The sequence below is a fragment of the Ochotona curzoniae genome, unplaced genomic scaffold (genome assembly GCF_017591425.1).
Source record: "Ochotona curzoniae isolate NIBS_2020 unplaced genomic scaffold, NIBS_Ocur_1.0 scaffold_4683, whole genome shotgun sequence".
Taxonomy (NCBI): domain Eukaryota; kingdom Metazoa; phylum Chordata; class Mammalia; order Lagomorpha; family Ochotonidae; genus Ochotona; species Ochotona curzoniae.
The window spans coordinates 7,904,024-7,928,071 of NW_024467121.1; the positions used below are offsets into that span (position 1 = coordinate 7,904,024).

Sequence of the window (24,048 nt, forward strand, 5' to 3'; positions counted from 1 at the left end):
CAGCCACATATTCTGATTGGATTCCCTCTCTCCCTCCCTTCTCTCTGCCTTTCTTTTGTAAAGATTTTCACCTATTCATTTTGAAACTAAGAGCTACAGGGAAAGAGAGAGAAACAGAAAGATTCCCCATCCTCTGGTTCATTCCCCCAGATGTCCACAACAGCCAGAGCTTGGCCAGGTCAAAGCCAGAAGTTTCTTCTGGGTCTTTCACATGGATGCAAGGGACAAAGCACTTGGGCTATCCTCTGCTGTTTGTTCCTGGCAGTTAGCAGAGAGCTGGATTGGAAGTGGAGCAGTGACCAAATGGCACACTGATGTTGCAGGCTGCTGTTTATCCCATTGTGGCACCACACCAGCCCTGACTGGGTTCATTTTGAATTCATCAAGTCTTCAACAAAACAGCAAGAACCTTCTCTGGTCTTCAGCCACACAGGAAGAAGGCACAATACTGAGAGTTAGGAATAGGTTCCAGAAGAACGTCAACATGAGTTAGAGGCTTATTCAGAGGATCTTCACAGAAAAAGCACAAGAAGAACAGACAGGTGGATGGGACTCTAAAAATAAACATGAGGGAACTGAACTTCCTTCTCCATGTACAATAAATCAAAGGGAGCTGGTTCACGTGACCCAAAGTCTTCCTGGATTTGCCTAAACAAATCTCTAGAAAGTAGCCACTTGCTTGGTTCACTAGAAAGCTACTCAGGGAATTCCACAGTGCTGTGGATAGGTGCAACAGGCACAGGCAGACTCCCAGGGGAGGCAGACAGGGGCACAGGAGCCACAAGATCTGCTGCCTTTTGGAATGAGTGAAGAGACTGTGGCAAGCACAGGGAGCTAGGACAGAGAGGTCCAGACTGCTCAAGCTACACTCAGAGGATCACAGTCCTGCCCCAGAATCCCCAGAACATAAAAAACAAAGATGAAATTCCAGGCTCACTACCTGACACCTATAAGCGCTTTGAGCCCCTTTTCATAGGTTCCCTATAATTAGGAATGTAAGTATCATCAGAGGAGGACAAAGACAGGGCAGGATACAGGAGGGAAATTTCATCTTGGAGTAAAAGGCCCCCTTGTGACTCACCTCCGAGCAGAAGCCATTATTACTACTCCCTTCTCATAGACTATGTGGATTAGCAGAAGGAAATGGAAGGGTCTCAGGTGGCACCTAGAAGGGAACTCCGTGGCTGGGCAAGGCAGGGAGGACCAGCCAAGGTGAGAGGCCCTTGTTCTCCCACCAGCCTCACCTGCGTTTGAGAAGGTCTGAAGGCGGCGTCAAAGCTGTTCTCCAAGGAGTCAAGGAAGGGCTGAACCTTGTAGAGGCCATGCGTGGTCTGGCTGGAGCGGAAGGCCACGACGTGGAAGTACTTGAGGATCTTCTCAAAGCGGGCCTGACTCATGACCAGGGCGAGGCTCCGGTTGCTGTAGAAGCCGCCGCTCCAGATGCTGAGCACGGACTCGCAGTGGGAGATGCTGGTGGAGATCATGTAGCCCAGGAATGCCTTCATCTCTGTCAGTGACACCTCGGCCCAGGCCCCATCGCTCCCGAACCGCTCCTGGAACTTCTTGGCATACATGTTCGTCTGCACCACCATGTTCTTGAGGACATTGTCTGGAACAAAGAGCTGGAAGAAGTCCATGGCACTGGCGCTGGAGGGCATCTTCCGGGTTGGACCTGGAACCCAAAGGCAGGATGAGTGTTTATGACAACCATTCCCAGGGCCCTGGCTCAGCATGTAAGCGGTTGCTTCGTGCTCCAGCTCCCTGGGAAGCCAACCTCTTCATTCCTCAAGCAGGGGCCTTCAATGCTGCAACCCAGAAGTTGCCCTGGGCTTGACTGTACACTTTTCCTGGCCTTCATTATCTTGTAAGTTTTGTAAACAAAACACTTTTACCACTTAGGGCCTGAAAAAAATCCATCCAGAAAAGACAGCAATTTTTATGATGCATTCCCCACAGGGAGACTCCAAATTTGTTAGTGAGTGAATATGAAAGAGCTTGGTTAATTTCAGGCATGTCAGAAAAACCTCACAGATGGTGACAAACACAGTCCCTTTGAATACACCCACCGAGAGATGTTCCTCAATCTAGGATGGGGTCACATTCCTGAGAAGCCCAATGTTACACCAACATGTTGTTAAGCAGCAAATGCATTTAAACATCCAACCTGCTAACACCCCAGCTTAGACACGCAACACACCATCAAACAACAGTGGCTTAATCTTGTGTTCATGCCATGAAGAAAAGATCTCGCCAGACTCACTAGCTCAGGAAAAGATCAGATCTCAGACTTTGAAGTATGGTTTGTACCAAATGTACATTATTATCATGCCAGCTTAACTTGGGGATGGGTATGTTCTTTTTAAAGAGCTGTGGCTTCCCATTTCATGTGGTTACCTAAAGGGGCCAACAGCATGTAGGTATTTGGGGATAACAGGCTTTGCTCCCACTGTACTCAGATCGCAATTCCTTGTTAAAGCATCCTTCTAAATTTTAATTATTGCTCCTCTTAACCTTCCTTTACTTCTGACATGATCTCTGAAAAACATGCTTTCTCTAGAAAAACTGTCCAGAGAATGCACACAAGATAGCTCAGGTTTTAGAGTCAGGTGGACAGATTTGGGGAGTTGGCACCCAAATTTACTTCTTGCAAACTGCACAATCATGGATGCACTTCTTAAATGTCTTCCAGTTCTAGTTTTCTTGTGTGTAAACTGAGCTCAGGAATACCTATTTCAGAAGGTGGAGGGTGGGGTTGGTGCTGTGGCACAAAAGGTTAAGCCACTAGCTGAAACGCTAGCATCTCATGCTGGAGTACTTGTTCGAGTCCCAGGTGCCCCACTTCTGATTCAGTTCTCTGCTGATGTATCTGGAGAAGCATTGGAAAATGGATGTGTTTGGACTCCTGACACCCGGGAAGGAGACCCAGATGGAGTTGTGGCAATTTGAGGAGTGAGCCAGTGATGGAAGATTGTCTCTCTCTCTCCCTCTTTCTCTCTCTTTAACTCTGTCTTTCAAATAAATTTTTAAAAAGAAAAAGGTTCACATAACACCAGCAATATGCCTAACAAAGCACCTGGGCTTCAGGTAGGAACATAATGCAAAGTCATTTCACCAAGGAATTAGCCATGGGAATTCATTGTCTCCAGGCTTTCACTGTACAATGTGACTGGCCTCACTTTTCAGAAAGGACAGGGGCTCAGCGTAAACTGGCATGTTCACTTTCATCAACCACTTTTTGCAAGAGGCTGTTCAGGTACCCTAATCCACTGGGTCTTGGAGGAAAGAAGGCAAGACAATGTGGACATCTGGGGTCCCACCACCACCCTATTGGTAAGCATTTTACTTCTACAAAGCCTTGCAATTAGGGTGGGGTGGGACCCTAGCTCAGGGTTGGTGCTGAGAGAGGACACCTGCCTCCCCTGCACTGTGCATGGTTTCCTTACAGGTGCATAGAACTCTGGGAGGGGATTATAGGTGAGCCCAGGTGAGTCAGTTACCTCCACCTGAGGCAGCCTCATTAATTCGTATCTCATCTCACTCTGGCTCAAGACAGGAAAAAGATGCAAGTATCTCAGAGTGTGTCCACTGCCAACCTGCAGACTCCCCACCATCCTCACTCCATGCTCCCATTCCCCTAGAGTCCTCCCTGAGGGTCACTTGCAAACTACTTTTCCTCTGGCCCAAATGGACCAAGCCTGCTCTCTCCCTTCACACAAACCACTGCAAGACCACAGATGTGGAGACCGGGACTGCTGCTGGCCTTTACTCCACGGCGAGGAAAGGCTGGTTTGTGGGCTCGTAACTACAGCCTCTCCAAGACTCAAGCACTCACAGAATGGGGCAGAGTCAGAATGTCTTTAACGTGGACTTGCATTCTGGGGAGCAGAGGGCACAAACTGTCACTGGTTTGGGGACACAGATGAGGACCTGTCAGTATTTTCAAACTAAGGCCGTACTAAAACAGGGAATTGTTTATCTCCATACTGAATCAAGCAGGTAAGACAGAAACCAGAATGAGCTGCCTCAACACAAAACTATCCCTGCCTCATCTGGACCCCGAACACTGCATGCCACAAAAGGGCAATGTAGAAAACAGCAGGTCATGTCCAGATTGAGGCAAACCCCACACATGCTGGCTTCCCACAGGGGCCACAGGAAGTCATGAATCCCTTCTCTAGCACCCTTAGAGAACCTGCTTGGCTTCAGAGAGAAAACTCCAAGGGCAGTTACGAGGATTCATCAGCTCCAGGCCTTCCTTTTATTTTTATATATGTATTTGAAAGAAAGCAGAGTGACAGAGAGAAAAGATAAAGAGATCTTCCATATGCTGATTCACTTGCCAAATGGTAGCAAAACAGCCAACCGAGGCTGAAGCTACAGGCTTGGAATTCCATCCAGGTCTCCCAGGTACCACCTGCCTTCTTCTGCTTTCCCCGCATCAGCAGGGAATTGGATTGGAAGTGGAGCAGCCGGGGCTCAATTTGGTGCTCTAGTATGGGATATGCATGTCATAAGACCACAGCCTGACCTGCTGTGCTACAACACTGCCCCTGTACGTGCTATGTATGCCTCCGTGCCTGCTATACCTCATGCTCACACTACAGTGTTTCATAAAGAAGTTGCCAATAAAACAATTTTAGAATCTGGCATTTGAGCTGAAAATTTTTTATAGGAAACATGGACCACAGAATATCTGTGTGTAGTCCCTGCAGAATAAAAAAGATAGGTTTAATAAAGATGCTAACTCAATAGCTTTGACTGGATGGTATGTGACAAAGAACTGGTACACAGACAAGAAGTGGCATGTCCCCAAGCCCAAGGGTATCAAACATTTAAAGGTGGCTCTCCTTCAAAGCCATCCACTAATACAAAGCAGACATACGCATGCAAGTCCAAGAGAAAGCCACTCCCATACAAAAGAGTTTGCTACTGTTTGATGGCCAGCTCCTGTCCCTGCCACCAGTACATGACCTGTTGGCAAGCATCTCTTGGGGAGCACTCTGCTCAGCAGAGGTGGCCCTGACTATCCATACCAGACTCCCCTCCATCCATGAGCACTACAGCTGCATACACCTGGGCTAAGCACTTCCCCTCCTTACCCACAGCACACACACCACTTCCCACCGTAGTCGCAACTCTGTGAGGAGTGTCATGTAACATTCCAGGCACATTGAAAGGGTTCTTTGGCTTTTGTCAGTGAACAGAGATCAGGCCATGCATGTCTGTACAAACTCAACAAAGGACATGGACCGCTGCAGCCAGACCTGGCTCTCAGCAGTAGTAGCAAGACAACACAGGAAGCATCCTAAACACTATGCCAAGCACGGGGTGGCTCCGGAGTGAAACCTTAAATGTCAGTCCAATGAAAGGAAGAATGTCCCCAAACAAAGCCTCCATGGGAAGTGATGCCCTGAGCCTGGAGGTGCAGGTGTATTCTGTGAGCATTCCTGAGCTCAGCCATGTCTAGGTGTGCCGTGGCACCCTTCAACTCATGTGGAGCATGTGCAATCTCTCCTCCACCTCACTTTCTCTTCTCTTGACAAAATTCATCCATTAAGATATTTTGCTGCCCAAATCACACACTTCTCTCACCATTATTCTGAAATAGTTATCCAGCAAGACAGAGGGCTGGCTCTAGGCTCCAGCCTCATGATCAGGAGCTAATCAACCTCTCAGAGCCCCAGTCTCCTTGTTGACAACATGAGGCTAACAGTGGGATGGAATTCATTGAGTCGGTATGCAGATTAAGTGGATGATGATACATGTCAAACTCAGGTGCTGGGGCTGGTGTCTGGCATAGTGAGTTAAGTCACTGCCTGCAATGCCAGCATCCTATGTGACTGCGAGTTCGAGTCCCAGTTACTCCACTTCCAATCCAGCTGCCTGCTAATGACTTACGAAAAGCAGCAGAGGATGGCCTAAGAGCTTGGGTTCCTGAGTGAAGTTCCTACTTCTTCGCTTTGGACTGGTCCAGCCCTGGTTTTTGCAGCCATCTGGGGAGAAGTGCAGTGGATGGAAGATCTTTCTCTCTCCTCTCTTCATAATTTTCAAATAAATAAATAAACCATTTTAAAAAAAAAACCCTGCTGAGGTACCTTGTCCAGTGCTTAATTTCAGATAATGCCCCATAAATGGTAACATCTGCTGATTCCTTCTCTGAGGTTCCAGTCTCTCTCTAAGCCGGCAGCCCTAGAAGCCAGTTAATGTTTCATCCCAACACCTCGTCTACTGTTCACCAGGCTGTATTTTTAAAGTCCTGATGGGATCCAGCAAGGGCAACATACTTCTGTGCAACCCACCAGGAAGGGGTGCAGTGGTGGAGACCAGCCTCTTCGGGAGGCCTTGCTGCACACACAGGATCAGCCTCAAGGGGCCCACTGGGTGAATGCTAAACCCCTGCATAACCCCATAGCTGGCTCCTTCCCCTGAACACACCGATCACACCAGTTACAGCTTCCCCACCCCCATTTGGTCGATTTCAGCCTTGCCTCTCCCTGAGCTGCTGTTGTATTCCCCAAGGCCCTTCCTCCTCCTGTCCACCTGAGCACAGTCAAGGTCACTGATGTCCCCAGCTCCCCAAACCATGGGCCAACCTAGTCTTTCCTCAAGGGTCATGTTGCCAGCCATGCAGGAAGAATCTGAGCCTCTCTTTTTCTCTGTCTCTCCTCTCTGTAAATCTGCTTTTTCAATTAAAAAAACAAACAAACAAACAAACAGAGAAAAAAACTGAAAGGGGCTGGCATAATGATTTAATTGGCTAATCCTCTACCTGAAAGCTCCTACATCCCAGATGGGTGCCACTAGTGTCCTGGCTGCTCCACTTCCATCCAGCTCCCTGCTTATGACCTTGAGACACTGTACCTGCATGGGAAACCTGGCTTTTGATTCAGCTCTGCCCATAGGAGCCATTTGGGGAGTGAGTCAGCCGATGAAAGATGTTTCTCTCTGAGGGCCCAGCACCTAGCAATTAGGCCCAGTAGCCTAGCAATTAAAGTCCTTGCCTTGCATGCACTGGGTTCCCATATGGGCCACCGGTTCTAATCCCAGCAATTCCTCTTCCAATCCAGCTTTGTGCTGTGTCCTGGGAAAACAGTTGAGAATGGCCCAAAGCCTTGGGACTTGTACCCGTACGGGAGACCTGGAAGAGGCTCTTGGCTTTGGATCGACGTAGCTCTGGTTGTTGTAGTGGCTCTCTGTCTCTCCTCCTCTCTGTATATCTGACTTTCCAATAAAAATAAATCTTTAAGGGCCTGGTGCTGTAGCCTAGAGGCTAAATTCCTTGTCTTGCACACGTGAGGATCCCATATGGGCCCTGCTTCCCATCCAGCTCCCTGACTGTAGCCTGGGAAAGCAGTCGAGGATGGCAAGAAGCCTTGGGACCCTGAACCTAAATGGGAGGCTCCTGGCTCCTAGCTTCAGATCAGCTCAGTTCCGGCCACTGCAGTCACTTGGGGAGTGAATCACAGAATGGAAGATCTTCCTCTCTGCTGTTCCTCCTCTCTGTATATCTGACTTTGCAATAAAAATAGATAAATCTTAAGAAAATAAATAAATCTTTCAAAAAAGGGGGTTGGAGAGGGGATAAAGGAAATTCTGTGGCCTATGGAACTGTATCATAAAATGATAATAATAATAATAAAAGATAAAATTTTTAAAAAAGAAAAAGAAAAAAAAAGATCTTTCTCTGGGAATCTGTCATTCAAACAAAAACAAATAAAACTAAAAAAAAAAAAAAAAAAAAACCACACACACAAAAACCAGTGCTGCCCTCAGGGCTTCCAGAAGTGCACTCCAAGCATGTACTCTGCAGAAGCAAAACACGCAAGCACACCATGGAGGGTCTATATTGTTCTTAATTGAGCACCACAACAAGCACTTCACTAAAGCAATGTGGTCCTCCCATTTACCATCCCAAGGTCCTGGGATGCCTACCTGCAGGCGTGGCAGCAGAGGCTCAAGGTCACACCAGTTGGCCAACAAGAGTACTGGATATTCTCCTCCCCCTCACCATGCTGCATCCCACACCCCCACAACCAGGGCTCCCCAGATGGCTCTGTGATCTTACAAGTACTGTGTTGAAGTCCTAACTGGGAGGCTCTAGGCAGATGGTGAAGAAATGCCCCAAGCTGATGTCCTAAATGCACATATACTTGGGGTTATTTTTCATGACTCAAAGAAATTCTGAGAAAGGAATGTGGTACTGCTAAGGTGACACTGCCACATCCCTCAAAAGCAAGCGAGAAGGATGCAGGGTTCAGCAAAGCATCTGGCTGCCGAGACACCAACACAGAAGCTTGGGTATTTCTGGGGGAAGTCACTAATGGCGGATTCCTAGGGAGAGGTAAAAGCAGGGGTGCAGGAAAGGCCCACGCAGGTGGGGTGTTCTGTCTGCTTTGTTCCTGGCTCTGTCTTCAGAACTTAGAACAGTGTTTGGCCCCAAGGAGGCACTTAGCAGATGTCTTGTTCAGAGAGAGCAAGTGAGCTGATAAATGAATGAATAAAAGAGGAAATGAAATTAAACGCAAGGATGACGACGGTCAGCGCAGTTCAGAGAGAAGGTCAGAAGCAGTGAGGTGCTCACTGGCAAACGAGAGAGGAGGGAAAAGTCAAGGTGACAGAGCCCATCACAGCTGGGCTTGGGCTGCACAGCCTTCACCAGGGTGAATGCCAGGGGATTGTACGTGCACCCACAGGCCCATATGTACAGAAGTGCAGCGGGAGTCTGAGCTTTGCCCGGGCCTCCAAGATCTCTGCTCTTACATCCAAATAAGATTACACCCAGCCAGAGACACACAGAATAGATATACTACTATCTATGTAATGGTAGTATTAATGGCACTTAATAAAGAACACTGGGAAGCTCAAAGAAGCAAAAGCAAAAAAAGGAAGTGGCCCAAGGCTCATCCTGACCACTCTTAGTCCCTGGCCACAGGCCAGAGAGTGGGAGATGGAATCTCCAAAGAAACTAGAATGTTCTGCAAGGCCTCAGGGGAAGGAGTCTGGCTCTTCTCAACCCACAGGGAAAAGGAAAGATCATATGAGAACTTGTACCCAGACACGGACATGGGAGGGTGAACCTGGAGGCTCCCACCCCAAGGCCACAATCCTAGCTAAGAGGAGCTCCCTTTCTGCATGGATCCAGGTAGGTGACATGTTGACGTGAAGATTGTGATGGTCATGAGACAACAGGGAAAATATCACTAATGAAAACTGTAAAATACATGTTCAGGTGGGGTTCACTTACTCTCTGCCCAGCCTACAATGATTAGGCTCACGTGGCATCCAGGCCTAAACAACTGGCTCCGCCTGGCCAGTGCAGGTACAGAGGTTGGAAGGCACTGGGAGATCCTCTCCCCAGAAACAGCCATTAGGACAGGACTTTAGTGATTGTACCAGCCTACGTTTTGGTGCAAGTTTCATTCTCCCCTCACTCCCGCCAACACACACCACAAGGCTGGAATCAATGGTGCTATTCCTTAATTCCTTTGACAGATCCACCAGTTACTTTCACCGTGAGAGTTATACAGCCCAGCTCTGCTGAGCCCAGCCTCAGAGCCCAGCCTTGGCGTGTCTGTGTATGTGCTGGGGACAGGGAGGATGGGGTACCAAGGAGAGCTGGGGTCAAGGGAGTGGAGAGAATACATAGTGTGATCTTAGATGGGGTTCTTATCCCTCTTTTCACAATACCTGAGATATCCACAGCATCCCATAGACAGGTGGTGCTGGCCCCATCTCTGCATAGCTGGTCTAAGACACACAAAGCACGCTGGAAATGCTTTCCACTGGTGATGACCCATATCCCTCTAACAGACAGAACAAGGAGAGTGGATGAAATGATAAGGAATGGGGAATGCGGGGATGGGGGGAGAGATACACAGAAACAGAGACAAGGGCAATGGCCAGGAGGCCAACAAAGCAGTCCCATAGCCGTGTGAATATGGCAAGGAAGAGGCAGATGCCCAGGTCCAAGCTTCCTGCTCTCCTGAGCACAACTAGGCTGAGGACACAGCCAGGGGCCACTGCAGACTGCAGAACCTCACAGAAAGGAGACAGAGCAGAGGCGGGAGGTGTGGCAGGCAAGGAGCAGGAGCGATGGCATGGCCTGTGTCCTGTGATACCTCCCTCAGCAGAATCAGGGTGGGCCTGTAGTGCCACCTGCCTTGGCCCCTGTCCTGCTGGTTGTCCACTGGCCTCCACAAAGGCAGCTCCACAGCCCTATCAGCTTGGTTTTCTCTGAAGGATCGAAGGCCTGCTAAAGGTCACTGTCTCAGGAGCCCCTATCTCCTTCTTCCTGGAACTGTCTCCTTTCTGAGATGCCTACTTCCAGAGTTCAGCTCCAGGAGCGTTGCCAAATTTCATTTACTTACTGGCATATAAATAAATCATGTCTATTTATTTGATGAATGTGCATATAGCATATGCTTTTTACAAAAAAAAAATTATTATTTATTTGAAATGCAGAGCTATGGAGGGAGATAGAGGGAGAGAGGAAGAGGGACAAAGAGATTGAGAATCTTTTACTTCATTCCCCAAATGACCACAACAGTGGGTTTGACAGCCCCACCTCCCCCCAGGAGCCAGAACCCTATCTAGGTATTCCAAGTGGCACAAGTACTTGGGCCATTTTCTACTTCTTCCCCAGATACATTGGCAGGAAGCCGAATCAGGAATGGGGCAGCCAGGACTCCAAACAGGGCCCAAATGAGATGCTGGCATCACCATAACCTGCTGTGCCATAACACCAGCCCCAGATACTGTGGTTTTACATGTAGACATGGGATTTGTCTGCTTCACAAATTATAACTCATTTATTCCTTGATGATGACTTTGTGGGATACATAGCATTACTAATCCTTATTCAAAGAGGAAATGGTCACAGAAATGCAAAGGGCCATAGTTCATGCTACACAACTTGAGGTGGCAGAACCACTCACATGGAGTCAGTACTCTGATGCACATCTTACAGATTCCCTTGACTTCCTAGTCCCAACAAACATGGCTAACACCTGAAGGATGCCAAGACAGAAAGCCAAATGCCCCTATTGGCACAGATACAGGAAGCCAACTGCCAGTGATCCAGTCTCCCGTCTGTGAGCCCCAAGGCCCAGGGTAGCCCAGGCTCAATGTCCCAGGACCTCCTTTTTCCTTTTGAATCTGGATGGGGCAGGAGCACTCACTAAAGCTACCCAAAGCCACCCAGTCCTGGATTTACTTACTGATTCATTGAAACCTATCTATAAAGTCACCTCAGCTCATCAAACTTGACTGTAACAGTGCCAAGCTCAGACAGCTGCCTGTGCAGTTTTTTAAATCGCAACTTCACCTTTCTAACATACACATTCTTCTCATTGTATCCCGTGGCAATATTACTTTCCCCCCGAATGCTGAATTGCACAGTTCAAGGATGCACTTCCCACAAATAACAAGCTTTTCTTGGATGGACAAGACCCAGTTCTGGGGGCAGCAGGGGTAGCTTCCACCTCAGGCAGCCAGCAGCTGCTAGCTAGATTGTAAACAATTCAGACGCCCTAAGAACACTCTATGAGGACCCAGAGATGCCAAGGTGACCACCACCTAGCCCCTGGCCACAGGCACATCAGTGCTCAAGAGGACAGAAAACCAGGAACCCAGAGCGAGTCGTTTCATTATCAGTGCTCCTGCTGAAGCGGGAGAAGAGTCAGGTGAATCCTTTGGGGAGGAAGCTCTTCAAAGGCACGTCCTTCAGTCCCCAAGGGACTCAACTGTGAGGTGTCCAGGGTTCACCGGGGATGCAAACCTGGCTCCCGGAGGCCAGGTGGGTTGACAAGTCTACAGAAGTTTCACAGATGAGGAGATAGGCACACTGGATGCCTCAGCTGAGCAAAGGAACTTAACTCCTCACCCTCTTAATTCTTCCCTTGCTAATTAAGTAATTGGCCAGGTTGGATTTTGCCTTTTCAAAGACACAGCTGACCTTTCTTGTCTTGTTTTGAATAAATGGAAGATTCTCATAATGATATTGCAGAATATGCAGGAGGACCCCAGCAGAATATGAGACAGTGTATCTGTTCCCTACCCCAAGCACAAACCTGCACAGGCAGCTGAGCAGCTGTCAGGGGACAGCTTGAATCCTCCCACCTACCAGTAAGGGGTGGGGTGGCTAAGAACCCAATGGCCTGATGGAAACTGCTACTTCTTAGCTAGCTGTTGATCTGGAGTGTGATGACTCAGTCTGCTGATCTTGTAGAACTGTTGTAAAGAATCAATGAGTGAAGGCGTAACAAGATGTGCTCAGTAAATACCAGCTCTTCCGACTGTGGCTGCTATTGTTACTTTCACTGTCATCCCCATAGCCTCTTGGTTTGACATGGAGTTAACAGAGAGCAGAGTGTGGGCAGAGCATCACGGGACGTCCAAGTGCGATGTGCTGATTCATTCATCTCTATATAGGTGCACTGCCAAAGGAGTGCCTTTTCGGGGAAAGATTTTTATTTACTTGTTTGAAAGATTTTCAGAGAGAGAGGGAGGAAAGGACGACAGAAAAGCAGTGGAGGTGCAGAGAGAGAATCAATTTTCTATCCACAGGAAATGGCTGCAATGGCTAGGGCAAAGCCAGATGGAGGCTGGGAACCCAGACGTACATTTGGGTCTCTTATAGGATGTTAGGGGCCCAAGTGCTCAAGCAATTTTCTGCTACTTTTTTCAGGTGCATTAGCAGGGAGCTAATAGGAAATGGAACATCTGGGACTTGAACTTGTACCCACATGAGATTCAGCTCCACATGTAGCGGTTTTACCCACTGCACCACAATGCTGACCCCCAAAGGAATACTTTAGAGAGAGGTTTTGTGTAATCCTATTAGCACACCTTGCTAAGGAGAGGATTCCATCAAACCTGAGGCACCTCAGAGTAGACCCATCTTCCTGTCCCCTGCTCTGCCCTACTTTACCTGTGCTATCCGGGCTTTGTGATTCTTGCTCTTTGAGGTCTATGATACCTATCAAGAACAGAAGCATCATCCAAACCTCCTTTGCAAGTGGGCAAGCTGAGGCCCTGACTGCAGGTTTCTTGTCGGACGGCCCCTGCGTCCATCACCACCGTTAGTTATGCTCCCTCTCACTCTAACCCGCAGGGTCCCTGTCACGCACAGTTCCTGAGGTAGCACCTGAGCATGGTGCCTGGCCTGCTGGCTGGACTGGGCTGGGCTGGGCTGGGCAGTGGAAGTGTGAGCTCAGATCCAAAAAGGCAGTACAGATGGCCCCAAGGTCAGCTTCACCTCTAACAGGCAGCAAGGTGCCAGGATGATCACTCTGCTTCCTCCTCTACAGAATGAGGCAGTTGCACTAAGAGTGTCTACAGTCATTCTGGCTCTTTAAGGCATCACTGTTTCCACCAACAAGCTCTGAATTCACTGTTCTTTCTGCTTCCTCTTTTTTCTATCCCCTTGTTCAAAAGACTAGAAGAGGGCTGGGAGAGCATTTGTAGGGTGTTTAACACAGTGTCCAGTACAGACCATGTGCTTAGTACATAGCTGCTATAATCATGGTTGCCAGCAAGTAAGGGCTCCATTGCATAGGCAGAGCTGCTGCCCCCGGTCCACAGCATGAGCTCAGTTCACCTGGCTTTAGGAAATGGCTCTTCTACTCTCCACACGCATAATGGTGTAAGAGAGCAAGCTTTTGGCTCTCTTGAAACAGCTTTCTAGACATAAAGGGGAAGGTTGTTTTATCTCCTCCAACAGCAGAAAGGGACAAAGAAGTGACAATCCAGGTGAAATGCTGACACTGAAAATAGAAAGCTGGTAAAGGCAGAAGCTGTGATGGTGATGATGCCAACAGCACAATGACGAAGACCACATGGTACGCAGAGCAGGAAAGGCCTTGCGAAGAGAGTCCAGTCTGCAAATGCATCTCCTGGCTGCGGAGCCTGCCCTAGCATCAGGCTAAGCAACTGTCTCTAAGAACACAGGACATGAAGAGTGGCTAGTCCACCAAACAAGTACCCTGGACAAGTGCCCAAGCCACAAAGCTAGAGAATCCACCCCAAGGAGTAATCCTGGACTACAACAGAATAATGTGCATAAAGCACAGGGGTAGGGAAACACATGGAATAACACCAGCTATCATTAATGCCAACTGCCTGGATGCTAGCACTTTGAGCACATGCCTTTTAGTGCAGAAGGAAATCCCTGGTGGCTCGTCAACAACCACCATCAACACTCTCACTGCCACTTTAGCCACTGTCCTGAGCTGACCCCCTCCATGTCTAGCCCTGAGGGAAGAGACACCATAACCAGCTGCCAGACCATCTATCTCCTGCCTGCTGTCCACCTTAACCTACTTCCATCCTTAATATTCTCCTCCTGCAACCTATGACCAGTACAGTCTCCCATCCTTTAGTCAAACCACACCCTGGAGCTCTCCTTCTCCCTCACCTCTGCCTCTGTGTCCTCTTAGCACTGTCTCAGAACCACAACCCCAGGCCTCACCAGACCCCCTCTGCATTGCTACACACTGCAGTTTGCTGGTCAACCTCCTTGTCACCACGTTCACTGTGGGAGTTCACTTTTTTATTAATTTTATTCATTTTTGATGATAGTTGATTAGGGTGATAAGGGCCAAGGGCTACAGGAAGGTGGGTGAGATCACTATTTCTACATTCTTTTTTTTTTTTCTTTCCTGTATCTGGAGAAAGGGATGGGGGACAAGCAGAGAAACAACACTCAGCCTAGGAGTTCACTTTTTTTAAAAAAAATTACATTTATTTCATTTTATGACACAGTTTCATAGGCTCTGGGATTCCCCCAACCCTTCCCCAAACCTTCCCCCCATACTGAATTCCTCCATATTGTTACAGTAGTACAGATCATAACCAGTCATGATTCCTTCATTGTGGGCATGGACCATGCAGAGAGTCCAGCATCTTATTGTCCAGATAAACTCAACAGTTTCATTGGGAAACCATCCCTGGTCTGAAAGTAGAGCTGAAAGAATATCATCCCCTCCAATGAAAAGCCACTAAACAACTTAAGCAATTTACAACATCATGAAGCTAATTGACATGGTATTGAGTGACCCATATGTTAGAAAATGCAAGTTCTTAACCTCATCCTGAAACTATTTCATTGACATCTCAATTATAGGGTTTGTATACAACCTGCTGCTATAAACCTTAAAATAGTTATGGGTGCTATTCAGCTGTCATGTGTCTATTTTCATTTATATATTTAGCAGCTTAAAGTATTCAAGTGTGATTTCTACTGAACCACACGAAATTTAGTATAGTCCAAACAGGCTTATGCCTCAAACAAGCCATATGTTAACAATTGAGAAGCAGAACAGTTATAGGAGGGGTGTGCACAGAAATCTTCAATACCTTGGTGAGGAGTAACTAATCTTTGTGTCCTATCTAGTAAGGTAAATGGGAGTCCAAGCTGAATGTTTCCTGTCCTAAGCTTTCCTTATTGGTCTCTGTTAATCTAATCTAATTTTTGGGGGGGGTGGGGGGGGACTCCGGAGCAACCCTGATGGTCATTGCAAGAGAGGGTGGGGATCCAAAGTTAGAACTAAGTAAGGACCAGAGAAATCTTCTCTCCCGAGTCCCGAAGGAAGTTTACCGTTGTTTCTGAGGACCGTTCAGGGCTCCTGGCTGTTGTTCTGATGACATCAGATCCTGTGAGGAAGGATCTGGGCTTCTTCCATCCTGTGTGGGAGATCCGATAAGGAATGGATGACCTCAGAGTTCTTGGCCTGTGAGGGCACTCCAGTTCCCTGTGGTCTCCTTGGCAATTGGGATATAGTCCTTGGTGCCATCCATACTGATAGTTCTTGGTGAGGATCTGGGAGTCTCCAGGGTTGGGATACAAGCCTGCTCCTGTCCTCCTGCTCCACTCTGGAGTCCCCACCTGCCACGTGCACATGACCTCCTGTTAAGAAGGCATCCTTTCTTTTATTTGGACCCATCCCTTGTGCAGTCTTCCCTTCCAACGCTGCAGTCAAGCATCTAGAATGGATGTGAGCGGCCTCTTTCCACCTTACTTCTCTCCTTTCCTATCCTTCCCTTCACCATCCCCCAACCCCATGAGGCACAGGGTGCCAAAATGATCACCCACAAGCTTGTCGTAGTATGCTGGGCTAGGGAGCTCCCTCCTAACTGCCTCATACCCCACACATCCATTCTCTAAAGGGCTTACAAAATCTAACTCAACTTTGAGCTTTTTATGAAACTTCCTAATGAATTTTTTCATCTTAAAAGCAAACTCTCCTTCCTTTGGGTTCTCAAGCACATCATATCTTTCTCATACCAGGTCTAACCCTTCTGCTGTAGACTTGGGGTCTCTGCTTTAGTCCTGCTCCATTCTTCCTAGTGAGTCCACGGCATCATTGCCTGCTGCAGTGTCTTCACCAGTGGGAGCCCAGCAGATAATCACGTAATTACCTACTGGTTGGTGGGTTTCACTGTGGTTACTGAAGCAGGTGCTAACCAATGCTCTGTGCATTTTGAAGTAGCCAAATGTTTTATACAACACAAAGTGCCTGAGCCAAATAAACAGAAGCCTACTGATAGAATTTAAGAAATGCCCACTAGTGGGGAATTTACCATGCCCTGTAAGAAAAAAGCATTATGTGCCTGATACAGACATAGTGGAAGCTAGACTGGACTGCACAGGGCTCCCTGACAGTGGCTTTTGTGGACTGGATGCCCTGATCTCATACAATCTATTCATTCATTCACTACCTTGCAAGTGTTAGGGTGACTAGCTGCCCAGGTTTGCACCGGCCTGGGGTTCAGGACTTTTTAGCTCTGAGGCCAGGAAATCCTGAATTACCCTGGGAAGATTGGTCATATGGGAATGAGAGATGGATCTGTTAAGAAAGTTTGTGCAAGGTGCCCAGGGCTCAAAGCAGCAGATGGTATTGCTATTGCACGGCAAGGCTGCTGGCCACTGAAACTTCCTCTAATGAGTTCGGCAGTGAGGTTGTTTGGCTGATGGCCCTGTGCCATCTCAGCCTGAGAGGGGGCAACAGAAAGACTGTGGAGGGGTCCAGGACACTTCAGAAGGAGCTTGGGCCCAGCAGGTGCCTGAGAGCACCTGTCTCCAGCCTGGGCATCGGCTGCCTCCACTTGGCTTTTGCCTTCAATTCTGTCTTCACAGGCAAAATCCACCCTGGAGGAAGGTGCTCTGTACTTATGCCTTGTGGACCAAAGGCCATGTGGGCTGGAAGGATGAGCAGGGAAAGGGACAGAGCCAGTGACAGGGGAAGGCAGATTAGGCTCGGCCATCCTCTGTGATTTAAGGAATTGGCTTCAGTTGGGGGGTGGGACTTGGGACAGGATAGAATGCCCATCCTGACAGTCAAACACAGCTGAAGAACTCCTTAGCTAGTTTGCTTTGCTGTGTGGAAAGAAAGATTCTCGATTTGTGGGCTGGTGTGTTGGTGCAACAAGCTACTCTGTCACCTGCAAGGGTTGGCACTCATATGGGCACCATGTGGTATCCCAACTACTCCATTTCTGATCCAGCTGCCTATCTATGGCCATAGAAAACAGCAAAAGATGGCCCAAGTCCTTGGGACCCTGCACTCACGTGGGAGACCAAGAAGAGGCTCCTTGATCCTGGCTTCGAATCAGCTCAGCTCCAGCTGTTTTGGCAGTGAATCAGTAAATGGAAGATCTCTCTGTCTCTCCTTCTCTCTGTAAATTTGTCTTTCAATTAAAAAAAAGAAACAAATCTCTTAAAAATATTCCTGATTTGAGGAAGACAAGATACTTTTCAAAGAGGGCTGGTAAAACTGGGGGATGGCAACATGCAAGGTATTGGTTGGATATTTCAGTCACTTTTGGTTTAGATTATCAAGTTTTGTACTAACAAGACACAACAGCTGTAGAAAGTGGCACGCTTGTTAGTACTTTGGATGTTTCAATTTTGAATTGTTTGGTGAAATGGATGTTTTTATTTTTAAAAATGTATACATCTGGGCCCAGCGTAGTAGCCTAGTGGCTAAAGTCCTCACTTTATATATGCCAGGATCCCTTATGGGCGCCAGTTCTGATCCCAGCAGCCCCACTTCACATACAGCTCCCTGCCTGTGGCCTGGGAAAGCAACTGAGGATGGCTCAAAGCCTTGGGACCCTGCACCTGCATAGGAGACCCAGAACAGGCTCCAGGCTTCAGGCTCCTGGCTTCGGATTGGTGCAGACCCGACCACTGCGGCCGCTTGGGGAGTAAATCAGCGGACAAAAGATCTTTTTTATATCTCTCCTCCTCTCTGTATATCTGACTTTCCAATAAAAATAAAATCAATATTTAAAAAATGTATACATCTATTTTTCCACACATTTAACACTCCATTAGATAATGATACCAATAAAGGGCAAGTAGAAAATAAAGAACAGAAAAAAGCAAGCAAAAACCAAAAAACTTGTTATTCCTCAGGAGTATAAAGGCAGTATATACTAATCGAATCCCAAAGTGCTATTCTCATACCTTTCAATTACATTTTTCAGATACTCTGCATATTGCCGCAGATCAGGGAAAACATGAATTTGTGTTTGTGGGACTGTTTTATTTCATTAAGCACAATGGTTTCAATTGCAACCATTTTGTCATAGATGACTGGATTTCACTTTTTTTTTTTTTCCGACTGAGTAGTATTAGATAGTGTATATATACTACTGTTTCTCTAGGGAAATGCAGGTTTTGACTGCCTTGAGTGGAAGCGGCTGTGAGGAATTATGGTTTGGAAAACTCAGCCGGAAGTTACAGCAAGGTGAAGTGAGCCTCTGCAGGCATGCTGGCTACAGACTCGTCCAGGTTCAAATCTTACCCTTGCACAGAGGACCAGGTTACTGGCAAGGTGCCAACCCTCCTCATGGTGCTTTCTATCCTCTCAACAGCCACCAGGCACTGGGAACCTGCTGAACAGCTGCCCTGTGAGCCCTCAATTCAGCTTTCGAAATACAAGAGATCATGGTAGCACCAACATTTCATAAATAAGGTAATGGAAACTTAGAGGGCAGAAATACTTCATGCAAGATCACACACGTCAAAGAACAAAGACTGCAGGTCTGTCTGGCTTTCCCATGCTGCCACGCTGCTCTATCTCCTCGGTTTCCCCATCTGTCACACAGGTGTTGTGGTGGGTATAGGAAAGAAGATGCTGAGGTCCTGAACACAATCCTCTGTGTCAAGTGGTTGATAAAATATTAGTTCCTTTCTTCATTTTAGTGCCTAACCATTGCTCGAAAAAGCTATTTCCAGAAACAGTTGCATTGGCTTGGAGCTTGTAGTCTGCCTCACTCCTGTGGCTTATTCCCATTATCTAAGTGAATACATCTTTTGTCATTGAACTCAGTTTTGCTTTTATCAAAGGTGACAGTTAAAACTGCCGCTTTGAATTTTGCCTTGCATGCCAAATGAAAGAGGTTATATTCTTCCCATCATAGTCCAGCCTAGCTTTGGGGCTGAAATGTCAGTCTCATACCATGATACTTCAGGCTTTTGATACGGGGGCCGCCATCACTCCTTGTGATCTCCTACTTGCTGAGTCACAGTGTCTTCTGGCTATGGGATTGACTTGGGATTCAGACAGATGCTGGGTGCTTACAAGGGTTCCTGCCTACAGCACGGGATTGGCAGGAGACTGCTTTGTTTTTTAAGGCAGCATTTTAAAGAGCCATATCTGCAGCTTTTAGACAACAGAAACACAAAATGGACCCTCCAATCATTTCTTCCTCCTTTCCTGATGCAAAAGGGGTCTTCGGAAGTGAAGTGCTGCTGAGACTGCTACAGTGATGGGACAAGATGAGAAAGGTCAGAGGGACCAGAAAGACCGGCACCCAGGGGCACCAACTGTGCCCAGGAAGCACTGCCTTCTCCCTCCACCCCTTTTAGAGGGCAAAAAGAAGACTTTTTTTCCTATTGTGGGAAAAATAAGAACATATAGATAAGCAAAAAGAAAAATGCCCTAAATTCCCATCAATCTAAGCTATGCCCTCTTTGCATTTTGATACACATCTTTCAAAGCAGCTGGGTCTAAGAGTGTGCGTGTCTGTCCACAAGCTGGTACTCATTACCTGATTTCACCCCTCCCATTGACCACATACAGGCAACAGGCATCTTGTCAGCACACACCCACCCATATCCTAAAGCATCACCTGTACCTAGGGCTTGTTAGAAAAGCAGATGCTCAGGCCCAGCCCAGACCTACTGACACAAAACAGCATTTTCACAAGCTCCCCAGCAGTTTTTATGCACTGTCATTTAGGCAGCACTGAACTACACCCTTTTAAGTGATTTCCTGACAGCCCATGTTGTGCATGCCCTACAATTTAGATCACCAATCTCTGCTTATCTGAACATTCAGATTTTATGCATATTTTCCCATTTTTTTAAAGATTAATTTTATTTTTATTGGAAAGGCAGATGTACAGAGAGAAGGAGAAACAGAGGCAAAGATCTTCCATCCACTGGTTCACTGTCCAAGTGGCCTCAATGGCCAGAGCTAAGCTGATCCAAAGCCAGGAGCTTCTTCCAGGTCTCCCACGCACGTGCAGCATCCCAAGGCAGGGAGCTGGACGAGAAGTGGAGTAGCCAGGACATTAACTGGCAACCCTATGTAAGGCATTGATCTAGCACCAAGGGCCAACTTTTCCCTTTTATAGTCAGTGCTAGGATCCTTAAACTAAATGTTTCACACTAAATAAAAAGAAGATTCTCACACTAAATCTCCCTTTCACTAGGGTACAATATTGGATGAGAATGGCCTTATTGACAGAGGTGAGGAAGTTGCTAAATTTCACTTTCACTATGTAGCATGAGTGCCCATTTCTCATGCTAACTCCAGCAGTTACCCTGCTTTTTAAACTTTAGTAATTTGTTGAAAATAAATGGAAACTCATCACCATTGGCTAATTTATCTGATTACTAACACAGTGAAAACTAAGTGCATTTTTTTACTGCCTCTTTGAATTAATTATATGATGGGTCTTTAAAGGACCTGTGCAGGGGCTCAACAGGCTAATCTCCCTGCAAATGCTGGTTCATGTCCCAGCTGCTCCACTTTCCATCTGGCTCCCTGCTAATGGCCTGGGAGAGTAGAGGAGGATTGCTAAGTCCTTGGGTACCTGTACCCACATGGGAGACCTGGATGAAGCTCCTGGCTCCTGATCAACTCGGCTCTGACTCAGCTATAGCCATTCTGGGAATGAACCAGCAGATAGAAAATCTGCCTCTTCTCTGTAATTCTGTGTTTCAAATGAAAATAAATCTATGTGATGGGTCTTCAAAACACTGTGTGGATTGCAATTTCGTTTCAGTTCATTTTTTCCATGAACATGTTAAGGTACACTCACATAAGTTGTTCAGGTTTTTTAAGATGACTGTCATTTTTCTTTTGCCATTGGTAAACAACTTTTGTATATTTAAAAAATATTTCTTTGAAGTACATTACAAAAGCAGCACAAATTTTAGATGTATCTTCCCTGCACTGGACTATGCTTCAAGGGCAAGAAGAGATCTTGGAAAAGCAAGTGTGAACTGGAGGAAAATGTTTCACGACACTAGCAAGTTTTTCCTTCTTAACCCGACATGAAAAATCACTGTTGGTAGGAGACAGGAGTCTGAGGTTCTGGCCTAGCTGCTATTTTAGGGGCCAGAAAACCCTCACTTGAACTATGGACAGAAAAACATTTTCCACTCCTTCTATTTTTAGATACTGGATTTTTTTTTTTTTTTTGAGAATAGAGGTAGAAATACTTCTCTCACACACTCTCGATCTAAAGAAATCTCACTGTCTGGAATTTAGGTAGTAGTGTCATTTGTACAAAATTTTAAATTTCCAAATGGCAAGGCATCAAGTGGCATAGATAGAAATGTATGCTTTTAAGGCATTCACTGCTCTGAAAGACTTGACTTACCACCTCAGTTCCAAAAGATGCATTAATTCTAAGCCAACAACAAATTAGGCTTACTAATGGTACCTTTCTCTCTTGACCCTGATTCAATTACTTATTAGGGAGTCTGGGAGGTTGAGTTTAGAATGAGAATGAAGGACAAAATGGGTAGAGAACAGGATGGCCCCAAATGGCCCGAGGACTTTGGCGAAGCCACTCTGATGCCATGAAGTTGAGGGTGTGCACCCAAGGCAGGCAGGAAGCTATAGTCGTGGCAGGTGCAGCCAGCTCTTAGGGCAGGGGGAAGAAAGAGGTTCCCTTTTCTTTTCTTAGCAAGTGTTTAGTCAAGGTCTATCAGCAATATTTTCTGCCTGTTCAGGTCTGCCTAGGCTTGTAGAGGGGTGACCGTCAGAACTAGGGAGGCCCATAGCTCCAGGAAAGGAAGTGGAACAATTAGGGTGTCAAGAGTACCTCCATGGTTATTTCTAAGTCTGAACTCACCACTGGTACCCTCCTAGAAGCTCTGGTTAGCTCCTAAGGGAGGGTGTGGCCTGTCATGCATCACAGAGCATAACAGAGTATGGTACAGCAGCAGCTAGGCTGGGGAGGAACATTTCCAAGGACTGACAGTGATGCTTGGAGGCAGGGGTGTGACAAGGAGGGGCCATACATTTGAAGAAAGCCACTGGGGGCTACTGAGGCTGTCTCCCTCCTGCCCACATCACTGGAACTCTCTACTGAACTCAGCAGTTTCCCCAGACTGCCTGTGCCCACAGAAGACCAGAGACCAAGGAGACCAGCTTGCAGAGCCGGGCTGGGAGCCAGCACACTGGGCACATCCTGCCCAGAAGGGTGGGTGGACCTGCACCAAGTCTGATGGCCTGGCCTCTGCACTCCAAGTGACCACACTGGGGTTTGAGTGACGTCACAATATCCTCACATGGTCCCAAACAAGGGACAATGCATGGCATCATCCTTCCCAAGGGCAGCAAATTGGAACCACTGTCACAGCCCCTTGTGGGCCACTTTAAAAAAGTTTCAGAGGGGCAAGCTGAAAGTTCATCCTGCATCACCTCTCAAAGTGACCACAAGCTCCAGGGAGGGAAAGAATTGGAGAAGCTGCTACTACCAACAGCTGTGGTTGAATCAGGCCATGGGAATGGAAAAGAAGTGGCCTCTTGGGCTGCAGCCTGGGCAGGGCAGGAGCTGGGGACCTTCTGGGGCAGGTTCCTGCTCTTCCAGGTCTCTCCTATGCCCATCTCAACCCTGCAGTTCTGGCAGGGTTACAGAATGCATCCCAGTGTAGGGGTTGCTGCTGCAGGGCCCAGCTTTCCAGTTAAGAATCTTTCCTCAGGTTCCACATTTGAGGAGGCTTCTGGCAAACTTCTGCGTTGTGCCAGATTCTTAATGATTCCATGGAACCAATGACACTCTCCTTGTAAGAGCACGTGCAAGCTTTGGAAGACTTTGAAAACAACAGCGATGGCTCCTACTATACCCTAGATCTTTATTCCTGGTCTTGTAAGAACTCATGGCCTTCAGGGTGTCTGTAGGCAGGAGTATGGGGCATCTCATTCTTTAGGCACTGTGGACATGGGGGATCCAAGAACTAAAGTTAGAGAACAACCTGGACAGGCTTTGCTGATTGCTCCATAACACAAACAAAAGACAGAGGGGTCAGTGCAGTGGCAAAATGAGTAAAGCCACTGCCTGTGACACTAGCCAGCTTTTCCATCTCATTTCACACTGACTGGCTGTATGGGCTGGGCTCAGGCCATTGAGCAGATCACCAGGCACAGCACCAAGGACAATTTGCCTGATGGTGCAGAGGGCATGGAGGGGTAACAAGAACTGTTGCTGGTCTGCTGTGCTCCCTGGTGGCCAACATCTGGGACAAAGCAAATGGGGCTTCCAGGCAGCAGCTCTAAGCGAGAGTGGAAGGCAGGGTTCTGGCTCTCTCTCTTACTGAGTCATCAGAACACTCAGGAAGGATTTGGAAATGGCATAGGAGACTCCAGTTCAGCAATTTTCCCAATGTCTCTCCTAGGAAAAAACAGGAATTTGTGCTCTCCTCCCCCACAGGAATGTCATAGAGGTTTTTCTTATCACACCATATCCTAACAGAGTGGTATACACCTCATGCATGATGCTGCTGGCTATGAAAGGCCCAACACA

The 24,048-nt window shown here is 47.4% G+C and overlaps 1 protein-coding gene across 1 annotated transcript in view; it reads right to left on the reverse strand.

Annotated features, from left to right (window-relative positions):
• PGBD5 (piggyBac transposable element derived 5) overlaps positions 1 to 24,048 on the reverse strand; it is a 68,185-nt gene that overhangs the window by 18,507 nt on the left and 25,630 nt on the right. Inside the window, exon 2 of the mRNA XM_040968130.1 lies at positions 1,245 to 1,672. Coding sequence (XP_040824064.1) covers positions 1,245 to 1,672 — 428 coding nt within the window. The remainder of the gene's footprint in view (positions 1 to 1,244; positions 1,673 to 24,048) is intronic.